Source organism: Phyllobates terribilis, unplaced genomic scaffold (assembly GCF_046119375.1).
Source record: "Phyllobates terribilis strain yellow unplaced genomic scaffold, ASM4611937v1 Scaffold_1__5_contigs__length_1240528914, whole genome shotgun sequence".
In the NCBI taxonomy this organism is placed as follows: Eukaryota; Metazoa; Chordata; class Amphibia; order Anura; family Dendrobatidae; genus Phyllobates; species Phyllobates terribilis.
Window position 1 is genome coordinate 496,891,526 of NW_027362761.1, and position 19,984 is coordinate 496,911,509.

Consider the following 19,984-nt stretch of genomic DNA (forward strand, 5'->3'; position numbering starts at 1 on the left):
TGTCGGCAGAGGGAAGAATGAAGTGCTCTATAATTTCCTGGTAGAAGCATTTTTAAATGCATCGGAAGCCTTTGCAGGTGTTTTTTGTTAAAGGGAATCTGTCACCCCCTGGTAGTTATCAGACCTCTACTATGGCCATACAGGTTATAGAAAAATAAATCTATACATACCTGTATGTCCCATAGTAGAGGTTTGATTGCAGAGAAAAGCGCTTTAATCAATTCTATTTTGTACAGGCTTCGCTTCCGGGGAGGCCAAGCAATCCCCGCCTATATGCTTATTATTCCCCCAAATCCCCGCCTATATGCTTAATTATCATATTCCCCCCCCCCCCCTGCACATCACAGGGCGCTGTGATGTGCACTGTGCTCCCTGACTTCCCGGGTATGCGCAAAGCGCCGCTCACATAGAGCGCGCTTTGCTTCATCCCGGCCCCGTCTGCCTGTGCTCTGCGCCGCAGGTTTCTATTGCGCAGGCCCCGGGAAGTGACAGTGACTCCCCGGTGCCTGCGCAATAGAACCCTGCAGTGCAGAGCACAGGCAGACGGGGCCGGGATGAAGCAAAGCGCGCTCTATGTGAGCGGCGCTTTGCGCATACCCGGGAAGTCAGGGAGCACAGTGCACGTCAGAGCGCCCTGTGATGTGCAGGGGTGCAGGGGGGGGGGGGGATACGATAATTAAGCATATAGGCGGGGATTTGGGGGAATAATAAGCACATAGGCGGGGATTGCTTGGCCTCCCCCTGACGCCAAGCCTGTACAAAATAGAATTGATTAAAGTGCTTTTCTCTGCAATCAGACCTCTACTATGGGACATACAGGCATGTATAGATTTATTTTTCTATGCCCTGTATGCCCATCGTAGTGGTCTGATAACTCCAAAGTGGTGACAGATTCGCTTTAATTATTCTAATTTACTGAGATAATGACTTTTGTGTTTTCATTGGATGTAAGCCATAATCATCAACATTAACAGAAATAAACACTTGAAATAGATCACTCTGTTTGTAATGACTCTATATAATATAGGAGTTTCACTTTTTGTATTGAAGAACTGAAATAAATTAACTTTTTGCTGATATTCTAATTTAGTGAGAAGCATTTGTATTAGCTAAAAGGAGCTCAGAAAAAGGAAAAAAGAGTCACAAACTCCCAGTCAGATTGTCATTTTGGGGACGACTGACGGATACTCAGTTAACTCATTCTGCAGTCATTCATTTTTTTTTTGTGAACATAGGGCTTTAATATACATTAATTATGTAAAGCCCTATCTGCATGTATCTACACCACTTAATGTTTATTTTTACTCACTTATACAGTGCCATTAATTTAACAGCGCTTTCTTTGGAATGTGGGAGGAAACCCACTCAAACACAGAGAGAACAGACAAACTCCTTGCAGATGTCCTATTTGAGATTGTTGATATTTTACAACAATTTTGGATCTCAAGTCCTCAGACAGTCCTCTTCTCCTCTTTCTGTTCTCCATGCTTAGTGTGGCGCATACAGACACACATTGCAAAGATGGAGTCAACTTCTCTTTTTATCTGGCTTCAGGTGTGATTTTCATATTGCACACACCTGTTACTTGCCATAGGTGTTTGAAAGAGGAACACATGCTTGAAACAAAGTTGTTTTCCCGCTATTTTAGAAAGGCCCATTTTTGGGATTTTGTGTGAAATCATGTCCAATTTGCCTTCTTTTGTTTTTTGTTTTTTTTGAGTTGTTCCAATACACACAAAGGAAATAAATATGTGTATAACAAAAAATGTGTAATTGCAATCATTTTCTTTGAGAAATACTTAATTTTCTGGAACAATTTCAAGGGTACCAACACTTTCGGCTATGACTGCATCAAAATTCATAAATTTGAATCAACCCAGGAACAGACTTTCAGAAAGGGATTTTATGCCTGACACAAATGGTTGTAACAGTGGGGGAAATACCAGATTTGGGCAGAGCATAAAGAGTAGGATGGACAGGATTTTCTGGCTTCATAAATTCCACTTGCTTGCTAGTAAGGATTCGCAAAGAAACCATAATTCAATAAAATGTGACATAGTACGCTTAGTATATGGTAGGGAGCCTTGTCTTCTATGAGTAATTTGTATGTGGTACTTTCCGATAACATCACATGAATTAGTTTAACATAAAGACCGATATCCAAAAACATCATCAATTTCCCCAGGTAAGAATCTTTCACAGTATCTTGATTCCTGTGTAACTGCTGTAAGGTATTATTTGTCAGAGTTGTTTAAAATAGAATGACATATTGTAGCCGACTCGTACAATTTCAGAAGACCCTGTTTGACTAGTGCTTGAAAGTCATCCATAATAGGTATTCTTGACTATATGGGATAAAAATCTGGATTAGGGATTCTGCGGGGGCTCAAAACATTAGTGGTGAAGGAATCTAGGTTGAGGCTTTTAGACTTCAGAGCCAACAACTAAATTAAACAGAGCATATTGTTCATTGAACGTTAGATTACGATTTTTGTTTGTGGCGGTATTTATTGCCCTATTGTTATGGGCATTCCGCTCAGTTGATTGGCACAATGCAATCTGAAGGCTTACTAACTGTAAGATGTTGTATAAATCTGTGTACATCCATTGAAGTGCTGTATGGAGCAAATTTACTGAATGGAACAAATTTTTGACTATTTTGCAAAAATGATATTTGTTCAGTTGGCGACACCCGAGTTCGGTATAATCTTCAGCAGTAGAAGAATGCATTGGATTTCCTTCCATCGGACCGGATACCTGAATGTGCTTCTTTTTTTCGTTTTCTACCTGCTCTCCCTGTGAACCTTTGTTTGAACCGTTTTGATTACAATTATTTTGGTTACATTTTGTAAATTAATACGATGGGTGCTGAATCTTCTACTACTTATTGGATACCTTCTACAAGTCGGATTCTTCTGCATGACTCCTGTGCACCTGCTGAATTCATGATGGCGGACTCGTTTTTAAGTGTTTACATGTAGTTGTTGGCATAGTTTTTATCACGCAGGTTCTGCCATACAATTACCAAGCCTGGCATCTGAGCTTCCACAATGCACTTCTCTTTAATGAGAAGATGAATTTCCATCCCTCAGATTTGTGTTAACAGAAAAATGTGCGTCAGTTTAGCTGAAGACATGCTGTGGATTTGGCTCTCTACATTTCAAAAGGGTGAAACCTGCAGCATAAATGTATATTTTGCAGATTTAAAATGCACACAGTAGATTAATTTCCTTGTGGATTTTTCCTGCAGAATGTGGATGAGATTTACTACATTATTCTGATGGTGTGCAGCTTTTGTTAAGACTTTTTAGATGGTCAAGAAGCAGGTACACTTGTAAAGGTTCCCGGTATGGTGATCAACATGCTTAGATAATTTGAATGATCATTTATGGTGGTCCCTTAGATTAAGATGGTGGTCTTGATCAAAACCCAAACAGTTTAGGAGGATAAAAATAAATAATTTAGCTCAGTATCAAAGACAAAAGAAAGTTAATATAAAATTGTTTCCCTTCTGTTACTGTCAAGCTGAGCTTCTATGTACAGTGCTGTGCCGACTGCAAAACCAGCGAGTAGCTACTTCCAACTTGTAAGAAACTGGCAGGAAGTTCTAGAAATATCATTTCTATCTAATGAAGTCTTGTGGATGTGCAATGTGGAAGCACAGGGCAAATATCAGAGGTTCAACTGTTCTTATTCACACTTAAAAATGTGGTTCATAAACATGTGGACGTCCCCACCATTTATTATGCAAGACTCGAAAAAACCCTTAAAAAACACATGACTTAACATTGCTCAAAAAAAATATAAGTAGCACTCCATCAAGATTTTAGGAAAAACTGTGATTTAATAGCCCATTGGGGCTCAGCAATGTTTCGGTTTTGTTGAGAACCTTTCTTCTTTTTTTCAACAGAACCGAAACATTGCTGAGCCTACCACACCTTTATATCACCACAGTAGAGCTGCGTTTCTTTGAAAAATAGTTTTATAAAAGGCCCCGTGTTCAATGGAAATTTGTGCAGAGACACCCAATGGGTGTGTTCAGACTGCACTCGTCACCCCACTGATATATTCATACCATCGGTAGTAGTAGACATCAACTTAAATCGAAGGCAGAGGGGCGGTGACTGCAGGCAAAGAGATGGTAATGAATGTGGTCCTGAGGCATCTGACCACTACGCACAGATTTGCCTGCAAACGGGGCGGGATATATTAGATAGCAAGTGAAAATTCAGATTTGAGGTTAATGTACTGGAAGCAGGGAAAACACCCATGAACAACTTTGACGACGGCCAAGTTTGGATGGCTAGAGGACAAATATAGGGATATTTAAAGGGAGTCAGTCAGCCCCAAAATGCACTTTAAATGGGCTACATAGTGTTGTATGGGACTTGGCCCCTATAACAACCACACTATTACTGTACCTGATACAAGTACATCACCTCAGTAAATAACTTAATTCACATACAAATGGGCAGGCTTCGGTGCACCCATGACTTGGTCAAGAGTTTGATGCCCAAATTAATTTGGGGGTGACGGACTACCTTTAATGTGGCAGATCTTGTGAATGTGTTCCCAGTTTGCAATGGTTAGTATCTACCAAACCAAAAGGGGTCCAAGGAAGACGGTAAAGTGGGTCAGGTATTTTTCTAGTTCTTTAATGCATGTAAAGCAAACTTTCCTGGTCCAACACTACTGAAGAGCTAATGAAGCACAAACGGTTCCAAAAGTTGAAGCTGGCTATGATACAAAGGTAAAACTAAAAAGTTTGACAGTAACAACTTTTTAGTTTTACATGTAACATACATAGATTCATGGGCTTGGTGAATCTTGCAGCCATTGCTCATTATATTGTGGAGGTTATAGTATTATGATACAAAAGGTATTAGAACACACAGCATACTTGTAGCTCGCTCTGGTCAGTGTGCCCATGCTGATCCCTGTCCACAGATGAAAGTGAGGGCATCCTACCATGACCGTGCAGCAACAGAAGAAGGAAGCCTGGTCTGATAAATCACATTTTCCTTTACATCATGTGGACAGCTTGGTGTGTGCAGTATGGGAAGAAAGCACGCCAGTTCTGCTGGTAACCATTGCTCCTTGCAACAAACCCACTGTCCATACTGACAAGCCCCTGAACACCACACAGAAAATCACTCGCTTTGAGGTTTTGCAGCATTTTTATTCATACATGGACTCGTTCACACGGTGTCGTGTTCAGTAACATTTATTCAAGAATATGAAATTGAAAGTAGGAATGATCATAACCATATAAAACCCGTTGGCAACTGACTCCATTTTCTATTTTACCAAATATGTCAGAATGTCAAATGCACCAGTCATACCCACTTTAGTGCCACAGACATCTCAAATGGCACACTGCAGAAATGTCTTACCCAGACTCAAGATGCTTAAAAGTCTTATTTAAAAAAACAAAAAAACAAAAAGGTAACAAATGGTAGAGACAAGTGACAGAGAAATGTATGATCTTTGGTTAGCAAGCTCTGCTATCACAAGGGCTTGCATACATGATAGATACGAGCATTCTGAAGCAGGAGACAAGATTGTCCAGAGTGTATTCTTCCCACTACTGCCAGATGGAAGGGCTATTATTATAAATGAAAGGCAGCAGTAGTGGATGCCAGGCACTTGTTTTGTGCCAGATTCTGAAGTCCAGATGTAAGCTGGCTACCCCTGGGACAAGACAGGCTTCAGCTCCCGCAGCAGAACGGAGCCAATCACTGTCTTCTCGGTGTTTATGATGAGCTGAGCTGTGGAGCCTTCCTTCAGCTCCACTGTGACCAGCATCAACGACCCACTGTGCACAGTCTTTGCTGCAAATCTGGAAAAAGTGTGGGGGGGGGACACAGGGTAGTAAATACACATATCATGTCCTTTGTACATTGCATACGTTGCCATAAGTCTGGTGTTACTATTCAGCCATTTTTACATATTCACTGCTGTAGATCATATTGAGAAGATTTGGCCAAGTCAATCATGTGCATTCTTTTTCACAAACTAATAAAAAAAATAATGATGACGACAACATAGCCAAATATAGCGATGTATTCAAAATTAATTAATAAAAATAATAAAATTTGTTACAATTTGCAACAACAGAAAATTCCAAAACACATAAATCCCCCTAATTACATGCAATTAGAAGCAAAATTGTCCTTTTGTGCTCGTCAATTGACAAAAGCCATCGTAGATACAAAGGACTTCTGTCAATCCTGCTAATTCATTCCAGGAGGACAGCAAGCGATGGGCAAGAATAGAGAAGCCGCAGCCTAGATGGTGGCGCTCATGCAAAGTAAAAGCCCCTCTTTTCCCCACTAACTGGAGGACAATGATGCTGCTGCACATGGTCTTTTGAAAACACTAACAAGTACGGGAGCAGGTCTGTGACCCGCTCTGACCCCCACTCTAGACGTCTTCCCCCTCTTCCCTTTCTGAATGACACGTGTCTCAATCGGAGCCATCTGCCTCAATTTGTGAAACATCTCCGGCCACAATAGCATGCGGTTAGCCCCGACAACAGCTGACAATGCAAAAATAATAAAACTGCTCCACTGACAGCACGACTCTGGCTGCACAATAGCAAACCAACTGGTCAGTGTCTCCTGCCTGACAATTAGCATGGGCCCTTCACAGCGAACACGGTGGTCTGCGGGGATCTGTTTAATTACCATCAACATAAAAGGAGAGAGTTTATCAAAGATACTCCGGGAGAGAAAAAAAACTTCACACCAGACTTAATTAAAATATTAGCCACTTAAGCAGGAAACAGATTCTCCTTAAATGAAAAGTAATTTCTTCTTTATTTTTTTTTATCACATCAAAACCTCTTAGCGCATTATACTAGTTAGAGAAGCATAACATGTCATTTCAGTCTTGTTAACCAGTTTATATGTAATTAGAGCTGATTTATCATCAATATTTATTCCTCGCTCAAATCTGATGTCAACGGAGTTTCATTTTTAATGGATAACTAATGCGTTGTAAAAACAAAGGTTAAACAATGATGCAAAAGAAAAAACTTTTTTTATATGATATATTGTATTTATTTATATTTGTGGTTTTTTAGTCATTCTTTTAAACTTTTGTATTGCAAATCTTTACTATAAATTTAAGCGTGTTTTATGTTTGTTTATTTTTTAGGTTCGTGAATATCAAATTTGGAACTGGAAGAATTTTGTCACTACTGGCATTTTGTTAAAGATAGAAAAAGGCAAAAATTATGCGCTGTATGCTTACAAGTCGCAGCACTATTCATCACAGCATTATGTTCTCAATAAGCGCCGACGTCTGCCGAGAATGCTGACAAGACAGAAAAGAAGAAACTTCTATCTATTGTTTGGGAGAATTTGGTGGTGTTTTGGATGGACTCCCAAGCATAAATTAAACATGTGTTGTTAGAGGGTCTAAATCATTCGCGTATGTGTTGTCTCTCTGGAGAGAGTGAATATATTCTCCCTCTGTTGTGACAGCATTAATCACAATTAGTTCTCTGGTTGAAGATCACAAACCCACAATATCAATGGCATGTTATTATCTCGGTATATTAAATGCTTCCCAAGTTTTTTGTTTTCTGGAAAGGACATTTCAACTGCAGGAGTTTTTCTTTGAAAGGGAAACTTGGAAAAAAGAAAAATCCTTAGATTTAAAATTTCCCTATTTTCTTTTGTGTCTACATAGTCAGATATACAGTTTTCAGTATCATCCATGTTTAACCCCTATATAAGTCAGGTATGTAAAAAAACAATATGCAAACACAAATAGAACACCCTTATGATCACATATTATCTTGTATACTTTAATTGCACATTAATATATTTTTAGCTTTATGTCTAAAATGTTCTTTTTTCCCCTCTTTTGTGCAGCTGCCAGAAGCTGTGACAATAAGCTATATGCCGAAAACTTTGTTTCTGTACATGAAGCCTCCAATTACGGATTGCTGAAGCAGACAGAATCCTATTAGCAGGAAGGACGATGAGGTGAAGCGTTGCCCTGCCCTGGCAGTATAAAAATAATTAGCCAAAAGTTATCAAACATACTAGAACCCATACACCAGCAATGACTAACATTGTACTAAAAGAAAAAAGTAGCAAGACAATAGGGAGGAAAAAAAAAAAAAAGACTATATACTAAATCAATTTAGTTAAAAAAATGAAAGACAGTGAAAATTTTGATTTAAAATGTAAAAAAAAATGTAGAAAGATTTTACTTAGTGATATAAAGCGAATACATTTTTTTAGAAATTTAAATATGAACGTCTAATTTGAAATAAATGTTCCTCATTAGCTGTAAAATTATTTTCCGAAATCACTTTTGTAGATATCTGCACAACTGCAAAGTTAATTTATCAAAATTGACAAGTACTTAAAAATGTCATGATGGACCGAACACTGTTTGTAGCAGTTCATAATGCAAAAGAAGGGAAAATCCACCCTGAACTAAAAGGGCTTGTACTTATTTCTAGGAAATCTCTTAGTATCAATGTATTGTAACGTGTCGGATGCTGATGTTATAGCGGTGCTGACCCCTACTGTGAGGAACGAGAACTCGGCTACTGATTCTACAGCCAAAATACAATAATGGCTGTCACTTGCACGGCTGATGACAGAGTGACATTTATAACATATGGATCTTGCAAATATAGGCACAAGGAGGAATGTTACACTGGATACCATATTTACCACTTAATTAGATTTTTATATTAATATATGAATATTGTTCTGAAATGGGAAACTGAGGAGAATAGTTGGTAAAGTGGGGACAAACAGGCTATGATCACCTTTGCTAGAATAAAATAGCAGCAGCAAAGGGATAGCGCCATGTGACTGTCTTCTGCCGACTCTTCGTGGCTTTCATTGAAAGCTGCCCGTTAGTACCAATATCTGGCCATGCACCCACTTGGTACAAATCCAACAATCAAAAGCACTAGCTAGCCTTCAGCTGATAATCCATTGAGTGAGATGTGCTGTTCGATCAATTGAGTGCATTTCCCCAGGTGCTCTGGGACTAAAGATCCTGGTGGCCCGGTTTGCCTTTTTCCAAATTGATGAATGATTGGACACTGGCTATAATTGGCTGATCATTCCAAATCCAATGAAAGTGGCAGGCGATGAAGTGACGTGATACTATACAAGTTTTACTGACAGATTATTCTAGAAATCAAAGTAATGGCTCCCATACATATTAGATAGCTGTTTGCCAATCCGCCATCTTTCCTGACTGCACCACATACAGGAATGCTTCATTCAGTCCGGTGTTCTCTATGAGAAAGCTGCTGCCAGACTTTATCTGGCAGAAGCTTATCTCGGGGAGAACAAAAGGACTGGCCATTGGAAATACAACAGGCTCGATTCTTCACACTTCATCTGTTGGAGGAGAGTTGGGAGGCCCTCATACATATTAGACTGTCAGACAATCCTTGTCATACGGAAGGGTTCAGTCGACTTCAGTCTAATATGTACGGGGGTCTTAAATCGCAGTGGCCATACCCAAGTCGATTATCTGTGGGTGGCTTGTTTGAACTACTGATGTGCCTTTCACTATATTATCTACATTGTGAGTAATTATTAGTCAATTTGTATTTTTAATTATTAATTTTATTATTAAAACAACTACAGCGCTGTTGGACAATCAAAAAGGTTAAAAAACCTAAAACCTGAATATTTAAGAAAGTAAAAGTGAGGTTTTGTCTTTCTTAGAAGAATTTCTATGTGCACAGAATTATTTGGCAACTATTAGTGTGCAGAATTAAAATGCAAGTAAATGAGAAACACTAACATATGTAAAAAAATCATACTCAAAGTCAAAAGGTGTCTACGGGATCTTTAAAAGCGGCCTCTTCTAGGAAGTAAACATGTCTCGTGTGACTAGTGTAATGAACCAAAACTTTCATCTGGGTGAAGAAACAGAAAGTAATGAACAGAATTTTTTTTTAACTGGAAGAAGAAAGTGTTTTAAAGGAAAAAAAAAAGTTTAGGCCATGGTGGTAAAAATGATGGAGAGTAAAAATGCTTTAAAAAATAAAAATGTTAACAGTTTATTTTTGACAATTAACAAAATACAACACGAATATACAAAGGAAAATCTATATCAAATCATCACTGGATGTAACCACCCTTTGGTCTTCAAAATAGCATCAATTCTTCTAGGTACACTTGTCCAAAGTCAAGGATTTTGCAGGATTATAATCAAGTGTATAAGTAACAAATTAAGAAAATGATGATCACTATCACTTGTTTTTATATGTAGGTTGAAACACAGTTATTAACTTAAGCCTTATAGGAGGTTTAGAGAGGACCTTTTACCAAATTTTTCATGTTGAACAAACAAACGATGTAATTGTGGCTGCAGAGCAGAATTAAATTTTTTGTTGTTGCTTTTTTACTTCACATTTCCAATGCAGAGATATTGGCAGTGCCAATGGCACCTAATTAATTATTTTTCTTATGTCAAGTGGGTGTTAAACAGTTTTCCCTGGGGGGGTGTACTTTCTCTTGTACAATGCTGACCAATCATAAGATGGCACAGGAGAAAAAGAATACGCCCCACAATAGCTCAGAACAGGCTACTCCTCTGTGAGATGTATTGACAGCCTGCTCTGACTGAGAATACAGGTTGCTGTGAGCACAACCAACCTAAGTGGGATTACTGACGCATTTCAGCTTTCATCTCCTCCCAGTCCATGTGAGGGAAGGCACAGTACAGCAGAGGTGACAAAGCTACAAAAGGAGGCAAGATGATATAAGGGTTTGTAATGTGACACAGCTAAACTCTGCTGTGCTGCTCCTCATCCACACAAGGAACGCCAGGAGATGAAAGAAGAAAAGTGAGAGCAACGACACTCAGGTCTGCTGTGCTCACAGAAACTTGTAATCGCTTTGCAGTAAGATCAGAGTTTCTCATTATATGTCTCACGAATTATAAACCTCCTATAAGCTTTGGTGGGACATGTTCTTCTTTCTACTGAGTGTTGTTGCCTACTTATGATTCCCCCTCATATAGGGGGAAGTACAAGAAATACATGCCCCGGTGAAAACTTTGATAACTCCCACTTGTGTTGTAAATTAATGTATAAGGTGCCAAATACAATGGTGAGGCGAAAAAAAAAAAATGATGCTCTGCAGCCAGTAATACATCGTGTGTCCAGTTCAACATGAAACATTTGGTGAAAGGTACTCTTTTAAACTGGTTGTGGACAAAATACACTTTGCAACAAAGGTTAGGATGTGAAAGACAGTTTTGTGGCAGAGGTTATACACCATGGCAAGACTGAGTATCGCACCAAGGCCACGTGCACACATTCAGTATTTGGTCAGTAATTTACATCAGTATTTGTAAGCCAAAACCAGGAGTGGAACAATTAGAAGAAAAGTATAATAGAAACACGTGCACCACTTTTGCATTTTACACCCACTTCTGGTTTTGGCTTAAAAATACTGATGTAAAATACTGACCAAATACTGAAAGTGTGAACGTGGCATTAGACAAAAGATAGCTATACTGTATGAGCAAGGTCTCTAGCAAGCAAAGATTTCAAGCAGACCTTTAGGTGGTCTATTATTGGCATATTAGTTTTGATACAGCAGACTTGTACAGTAACAATGTAGTAATATTTGTTATTTGGTAACTTTAGGACTACAATTTATTGCTCTTTTCTTTATATGAGATTTGCATATTTTATCTGTATTCTTTTTTTTTTTTTTTAATGAGGTGAGGTGCGAACATGTATGTCTTCATAGGATCTAAAAAGCAACAGGGGCCCATACATCTAACCAACAGGCTGGTGGAGGTCCAGCTCCAAAGTCTGCTCCAGGGCCCATAGGACTCTAGTTACGCCACTGCCCACAACCACAGAAGATCTGTGGTTAATTCTCCAAGTTGTTTGGAACAATCTCCCTGCAAAGTTTCTTCAAAAACTTTATGCAAGCATATCTAGAAGAATTGATATTGTTTTGAAGGGAAATGGTGGTCACACCAAATATTGATTGGATTTAGATTTTTTTTTTTGCTCATTCACTTTGCGAATTTTTTTTCATTGATAAATATAATTTATTACAACTTCTATTTTTGAAAACATTCTTACTTTGAAGCATTTTTTCCCACACCTGCCTAAAACATTAGCATGGTACTGTATATGCCAGTTAAGAATTACTTTATTACTCCTATCCTAAGCTACACGCCATACAACAGCCATTTTGTTGGCTGAGTCTATTTTTCACGAGATCAGGCTGCAAGGAATCTGTGACACTTATGAGGCATTTCATGAGCAGATATTCATGAGGCACTAGTTACTTGCCAACTGAGACCACATTTTCCTAATGCCTGCTTCTATACTGTATGCATATCATGGGTATTCTTTATTGATATTAATCCCCTGTTGAGGAATTAGTGATGTGAATATTAGCACTGAAGCTATGTGAATTGCTAATGTGCTTTTTTAAGCAGCAAAGCCTGGAGAAGCAACACTGTCATTTAATATGGTATACCTGAGAACGGTCCCCACTCCCGCATTGTACAATTCATACATTTAGGAGTTTTCTCTTAGATTTGACATCTTGTCTGGTCAAGAAAAGATGAAGCTTAAAATTGACCAATGCAGATCAGGTTATCACACCAAACACTACATAGCCAGCTAAAACATTGAACCTTTAGGCTCCTTGAGGCCATGTTCAGACAAATGTGGCAATTTATGGACAGGTCACGTCTATGTGCAGCTCAATGCACTCGCCTGAATTGCGGACTGATGCAAGAGCTATTCGCCATTTGCACAATTAGGGTACGCTGCAATTTCTTGCTACATGAAAACCATCCATGTGCACAGTGACTTATTAATTAGTGTGCTGCCCATTTGCAGAAACAAATTTACTGTTGTCTGAACTAGTCCTTATATGTGGAAACAATCAGGATAATCAAGGTAACTGAACTGTATGAACAAATGTTGAAAAAAAAAAAGTAGCTTGCATCTCTAGCTTTGGTATCAGCACTCCAACTTTTAGGGAAAAAAATCCACTAGTAGTACGACTCCATTCTTACGCTATTAAGCCGGTTTTCCTGGCGTTGATGCCGGATGTAAAGTTTGTGTTCCACCTCCGTCTTCATGCGTCCAAGGAACCGGATGTGAGCTTCAAGTACCAGAAATAGTTCACACGCTATGAACACACTGGATTTAGTGCGGTACGTTTAAATGGAGGCAACTCTGAGTGTTCCTTGGTAGCATCTATACTCATGACCGCAATGATGCGGTTTGGGTCCTGTTTTCTTGGACCACATTTCACTGACTAAATACGAAACGAGTCGGGAGATATCTTGAGGATCTCCACCCCAACTACTGGCAGGGTTATCTTTGTGGTTGTACAGCAAGTCTCTGGGATATCGGGTGACACTGTTCCTCTTTACAATCTTTGACAGCCATTTCATGTTATTTATGGTATCTGTCTGCTTTTTGATATGTAGGATTGTGAGGTTGGGTTCTTTGAGTGACCACCACGATTCATGAGTATTGCACTATATATGCCTACACATTCATCACTTTTAATGCTGCACAGGGTACTGGGTTATATCATCCCCAATACCACAGTTTTCGTCTATGGAAGCTCTATCCACAGGGGTTTTGCACTAATGTAAACACTACAATACATAGAAATTGGGTTACAGTTTCAAGAACCTCAAATGCTATGAATCCTGTTTTTTTTAGTGTTTGTATATTTTGTATTGCTGGACTAGAATCATTCAAATATATGTTCATATCAGTATATGTGATCTTATCTAGGTTTGAGCAATTGACCAATCACTGCAGCTCCTTCCCAAATAATAGGGGATCACATTAAGTCATACGAGATATTATCTATGAGTGTTATTCAGGGGGCAACCTTGGTGTGGATAGCAGATCTGGGGGGCATTACCTGGCTGTATCCCCCTTGACTACATCCTCACTATACCTCTTATTGGGTATATTATTCAGTTCTACGGCTATTACCCCGTTTGATTTACACTAAGGGGACGGTTTTAGGCTTTTTTGTACATTGCATAACCAGCAATCTCTATGTTGCTTCTGGACTGGCTTCCAGGTACTAATAGATTCAAGGAAAGTCAAAGGAAAAGGCTCCAGTACCAAAAGGCAAAAATTAACTCATATGTTTTTTTTAATCCACAGTAAAAGTTAAGAAAAAGGAATAAAAAAAGATTAGGATCCATAATCTTATGCGTTTCAGGTTAGCAACTCTTATTCATAGCATGAATAGCTACGAGTAAGGGTTGCAAACCTGAAATGCGTAAGCTGATGATCCCAATCTTTTTAAATCCTTTTTCTTATGTTTTTTTGTAAATTCACAGTAAAAGTTATGTTTTATTTTTTTCCTTTTGGTGCTGGACCCTTTTCCTTGGACTTATGTCATCCAAGTTACAGATGTGTCATTCGACTCCTGAAATTTGGGCATTTGATCTGCTTATAGATCCACGTAAACGTACAGCAGGAAGTCAGAGTTGGTGTCTTCGAGAATTATGACAGGTCAATAATCGTTCCCAATTATCCGCCTGTCTAAACAGGCCAGCAATCATTCAATGACCAAGCAAAACTCTTGTTCATTGAATGAGATTATTTTTAAAGCACCACTCCAGAGTTTTTTTTTTATTTTACCGCTGGAGTGGTGCTTCTAATCTATGGTCCCTGACCCTACTCTCATACTTACCTGCCGCCGTCTTCCCCTTCTATCGCCATCGCTCCCGTTGGTCTCTGGCAGTTTGTGACCTGCCGGATCGCTCCAGTGTTTCAATAGAGCGAGTCAGAGGTCACTACTCAATATAAGTCTATGAGAACCTTGTTCTGGCTCTCATAGACTTGCATTGAGAGCTTGTACCATAACTTCTGACTTCCAGTCAATCAGAAGCTGTGGTCACAAGACGTCGCCGCGGGACCAAAGTGGCGCTGAAAAAAGGTGAAAACACCAAAGAGTTAGTATAAGACAAGGGGCAGGGACCTCACAGTAGAAGCACCATTCCAGCACTGAAAAAACACAAAACACTGGAGTGGTGCTTTAACCCCCGTCACTTTATGATGTAATAACTCTGTAACACTTCAACATATCCCAGTGGTTCCAAGAATGTTTTTTTTCGTGACATATTGTACTTCATGTTAGTGGTAAGTTTTGCAATGTTCAAACTTTTACATTTTTATTCCCTTAAACCTGATAGCTATACCACAGAAAATAGAAAATAAATAACATTTACCAAATGTCTACTTTACATCAGCATCATTTTTGAAAGGTATTTTTTTTGTTAGATTAGAAGGGTTAAATGTTTATTAATAATTTTTTGGTTCTTTTCCAACAAAATTTACAAAACCAATTTTTTTTTTTAGGGATCACATCACATCGAAGTGACTTTGAGGGGCCTATGAGACAGAAAATACCCCAAAGTGACACCATTTTAAAAATGTATAAGTTCATTAACCCTTCAGGTGCTACACAGGAATTAAAGCAATGTGTTAGGAAAAAAGATTAAAATTTAACATTTTCCCCACAAAAATGTTGCTTTAGCCCCAAATTTTTCATTTTCACAAGGGTAACAGGAGAATATGGACCATACAGTTTGTTGTGCAATTTCTCCTGAGTACACCGATACCCCACATTTGGTGGAAAACTATTATTTGGGCGCATGGCAGAGCTCGGAAGGGAAGGAGCGCCATTTGACTTTTGGAACACAAAATTGTCTGGAATAGATAGCGGACACCATGTCACGTTGGCAGAGCCCCACATGTGCCTACACAATGGAAACCTTCCATAAGTGCCCCAATTATGGAAACTACACCCCTAAAGAAACCTATTTATCGGTGTGGTGAGCACCTTGAACCCACGCACGCGCTTCACATTTTAGAACTTTGAGCCTTGAAATTGAAAAAATGAATTTTTCCCGCAAAAATGTTGCTTTAGCCACAAATTTTTCATTTTTGATAAGTCCAACAGGAGAAAATGGACTATAAAATTTGTTATGCAATTAATCCTGAGTACACTGATACCCCATATGTGGTCTCGGAAGGGAAGGAATACCATTGTGGTGCAACCACTAATCAGAGGAGGCAACAGTAAGCGGGGCAGGTAGGAGGAGATTTATAGGGCTCCTGTCTGGCAGCCATGGATTACTGGACGAGGATCCTGCAATTTGATTAGCTCATGTCTACCCTATACATAAATTGACAAGGGGTAATGCAAATAATGTAAAAATGAATACAACTTCTATTTTGAAGATGAACATAGGAAGAATTGAAGAGTGGAGTGATTTTTTTGTACTCTTTTTGCAGTGCACTAATGTACTATGGTATACAGATGGCTTAAACACTCACCTGTGTATATTGTTTTGCCCCGAAGCTACAACGCCAAGGTTGGCAGCAGTTGAAAACCTCTGGACTACCGCCTGTGGTGTACTGTTGTGAGGAGACACTGTAATAGGTGCTGAACTCTCATTCATGCCAGTCAGCTTTGCTGTAGAATTAAGCAAAACAAGTCTTGTTAGTGATGGATGCTCTGAATTATGAGAAAAACATTTCACAAAGCTTTTATTCCCACAGAAGTTGCGTACACCCGCCATGTCTTCCATGTCCATAAGTGGGCAGCACATTCATATGTTAGTGAAGCAACTTCTCATCTTATAGGAGGCCTCAAGTGGGATTGTCCCATGATTAAATATTACATTTCTTTGTTAGATGAAGCAAAACATTTTTTTCAATTGGAATAAACTTACATAATGTTCCCAAGTCTAGATATTGCTGTTTCTATGGTGCCCCCTGTTGATCTTTTGAATCTCCCTCAGAATGTCCACCCAGTGTGTCCAAAGCTGGTGAGAAGTAGGTGCATCTAGTGTGCTGATTTTTATTGGCTGATCTACACAATAACAAGACTTACTCCCACCCAAATTCAAATGGATCCATGGAGATGGGGCTGAGCTACTGAGTAGGTGCAACCACCAGGACTGGACACATTAGATGGATGTTCTGAGAAGGCATCAAAAAAACACCAGGGAGAATCATACCAAGAATGTAACGACAATATTTACACAAAGAAGCATTTCTAAATTATTCCAAAAAAATCTTGATATGGATTATGTGAACAAAATAATATTTGAAGAGAGGACACCACCTCAGGGGCTGGTCGTCTTTCAGTGAGCTTCTGCCCACAGGCTGTTAGGTGGTAAAAAACAAGCTGAGCTTTACTTGTGCTACCTGGGTCCAGAGCTTTGTGTTCTTCATTGCCCAAGGCTTTGTTGTTTGGCTGCAGTGGGGATGTCATGTCGGCAGAGCTGAAGCCAATCACTGCGCTCAGCTGAGGTAGATGGTACAAGGAGCGGAGTTCAGTGATTGACAACATTGCAGCCAACTTGACATCATCAACACTGTAACCAAACAACAAAGACTGTGTTAGCAGTGAAGACTCAGCGCTGGACCCAGAAAAGGTAAGTAAACTTCAGCTTGTTTTTTTTTTGTTTTTTTTTTAAAAAACATCCAAATGAGCCAGTGGGCAAGTTTGCTGAAAGAGGACAACCTCTGGACAAAAGAATTGAGACACCTACAAATTACACTTCATGAGCTTTTATGATATCCTATTCCAAATCTATAGGCATTAATATGAAGTTATAGTCTCATTGCAGCTAAACCAGGTCCACCTGGAAAGCTTTCGAAAAGACTTTGTGAGGTGTCAGTGGGAATATTTGCCCATTCATCCAGAAGAGCATTTGTGAAGTCAGACACTGATGTTGGATGGCTGGCAAAGGGCCTTCCCCAAACTGTTCTGGAAGCATACAATTATACAAAATATTTTGTAAGATGAAGCATCTAGATTTCCCTTCACTGGAACTAGGCCGACACCTGAAAAACAACCACATTGCATTATCCCTCCCCAACCAAACTTTACATTTGGCACAACACAGTCATTCAGGTAATGTTCTCCTGGCCTTCACCAAACCCAGACTCATCCATCAGGTGCCAGATAGTGAAGCATTTTCCATCACTCCACAGAAGAAATTTCCACTGCGTTGTGCATGGTGATGCAAGGCTGTATGCAGTGACTCGGCCATGTCATAAACCCATGTCATAACGCTCCTGGTGCACAGTTTTTGTGATGTTAATGCCATAGGTAGTTTGGACTCTGCAGTTATGGAGTCAGCAGAGGGTTGGCAGCATTTTTGCCCTTTGCTCCTCAGCCCCTGGTAACCCAGCAATGTAACTTTACATGGTCTCTACTTAGTAACTGAGTTCCTGTGGTTCCTTCCACTTTTCAATAATGTCACTTACAGGTGTAATATTTAGGAGGGAAGACATGTCATGACCTGTTACACTGGTGTCTCGATTACAGGACCATGCTGATATCAGTGAGAGCTTTGTCACTAGAATGCTGTCACAAATGTTATTAAAGGTAGACGGCATGGTGAGGGGCTGGATGTTATATATAGGGGGAAATGGGACTGAATGGAAAACCTGAATTCATTGATTAAAACATGTGTCCCAAAACGTTTATCCATATAGCGTTTATATCAAATTAGAATAAATGAACTACATATATGATTCGATAATGTGAAAGATTTAACAGGTTTCTAGATACCGTAGATATTTTGAAAAAAAAAAGACCTTTATATGAGTGGGGTGTATTCAGCCTAGGTTTCAGGGTTGATGTACAAGATGAGTGTTGGGAATGATGGAAGCAATTCTGAAAAGTAATAAACACTCTGACTGCAAGATCCACAGTAAACCGCACTTTCCATCACCATCAATCCATTTATAGCGAAAAGAAGCAGTTAAAATATATTAACATATAGAATTTACTACTGGAAGAAACACCAAACTCAAATATTTTTATATTCTGTATAAAAAGTAAGATGTTCCATTAAAACACCTACAAACCCATAAAAACCTGTTAGCGTCCTAAGTAAATGTGTAAATAAAAACAGCTGACGTGAAAGCTGTATAAGTGTGATTACACAGAAAAACATTGAGATGGAGCTTTTTACTAAATGTACGGATATATACATAGTACATTAACCCCCAAATACCACTGGTAAACTCACAGTTCATGATAGACTTCATGCTAGAGGTGGTGTCCACTACAGAACATCATATTTGACTGTAAAATTAATCTTAAGCATGAAATATGACCAGAATATAATATATTGTGGAAATCCCACAGTGAAAGAGACTTCTATTAAGACTTTTATTCCAATTTTTTTGCAGCTCTTTTTTATTGAGCTCTGAATATTTTATAACTTAATCCCTTCACGACCTTTGACGTATATTTACGTCAAACGTTGTGTCTCTGCCTTTGATGTGGGCTCGCATGCTGAGCCCACATCTTTCCCCGCACATGATGACTGATTTAATCAGTCATCATGTGCCTTTAACAGCCGCAGGTGGAACGATGCTCCGCCCACGGCTGTTAACCAGTTAAATTCTGCTGTCAATCACTGACAGCGTGATTTAACATGCTCCAGCAGGAAGCATGCCATATATCCCGCCCATCGACGCACTCGTCACGTGATCGCTGGGCGTTGAAGGGTTTTCATGACAGCCAGGTGTCTGCTGATCACCCCGGTGCCTGTTATTATGATCCTTCTGTGAACGCCGGCCGTGGCTGGTGTTCATAGGGGATCGTGATTACTGCTATGTACAGCACAGGTGATCAGATGATCACAGCTTCAAGACTCTTAAGGGGACCATTGAAGTCAGTAAATAGTGAGAAAAAAAGTTTTAAAAAATATGAAGAAAAAAAAACAAAACACAAAGTTCAAACTACCCCACTTTTGCCCGATTAAAAAAAATAATAAATTACTAATAATTTTCATCGCTGTGTTCTGAAATGTCGGATCAAAATATAAAATAAATTAATCCGATCGGTTAACAAGGCGTAACAAGAAAAATAATCAAAACTGCCAAAATTTCTTTTTTTGGCAGTGGCAACATTGCAAAACAATGCAATGACCGGAGATCAAA

At 39.2% G+C, this 19,984-nt stretch overlaps 1 protein-coding gene across 4 annotated transcripts in view; it reads right to left on the reverse strand.

Annotated features, from left to right (window-relative positions):
* Positions 1-19,984, reverse strand: part of AP3B1 (adaptor related protein complex 3 subunit beta 1) — a 579,624-nt gene that overhangs the window by 318,944 nt on the left and 240,696 nt on the right. For 2 of the 4 annotated variants that reach the window (XM_073680171.1, XM_073680170.1), the window contains exons 26-27: positions 16,352-16,490; positions 5,159-5,839 (exon numbers count right to left, since the gene is read on the reverse strand). In XM_073680171.1, the coding sequence (XP_073536272.1) occupies positions 5,686-5,839; positions 16,352-16,490 (293 nt within the window). In that variant the 3' untranslated portion in view covers positions 5,159-5,685. Of the gene's footprint in view, positions 1-5,158; positions 5,840-16,351; positions 16,491-19,984 lie in introns of those variants that run through there. The other 2 variants (XR_012320508.1, XR_012320502.1) reach the window with 1 other exon arrangement.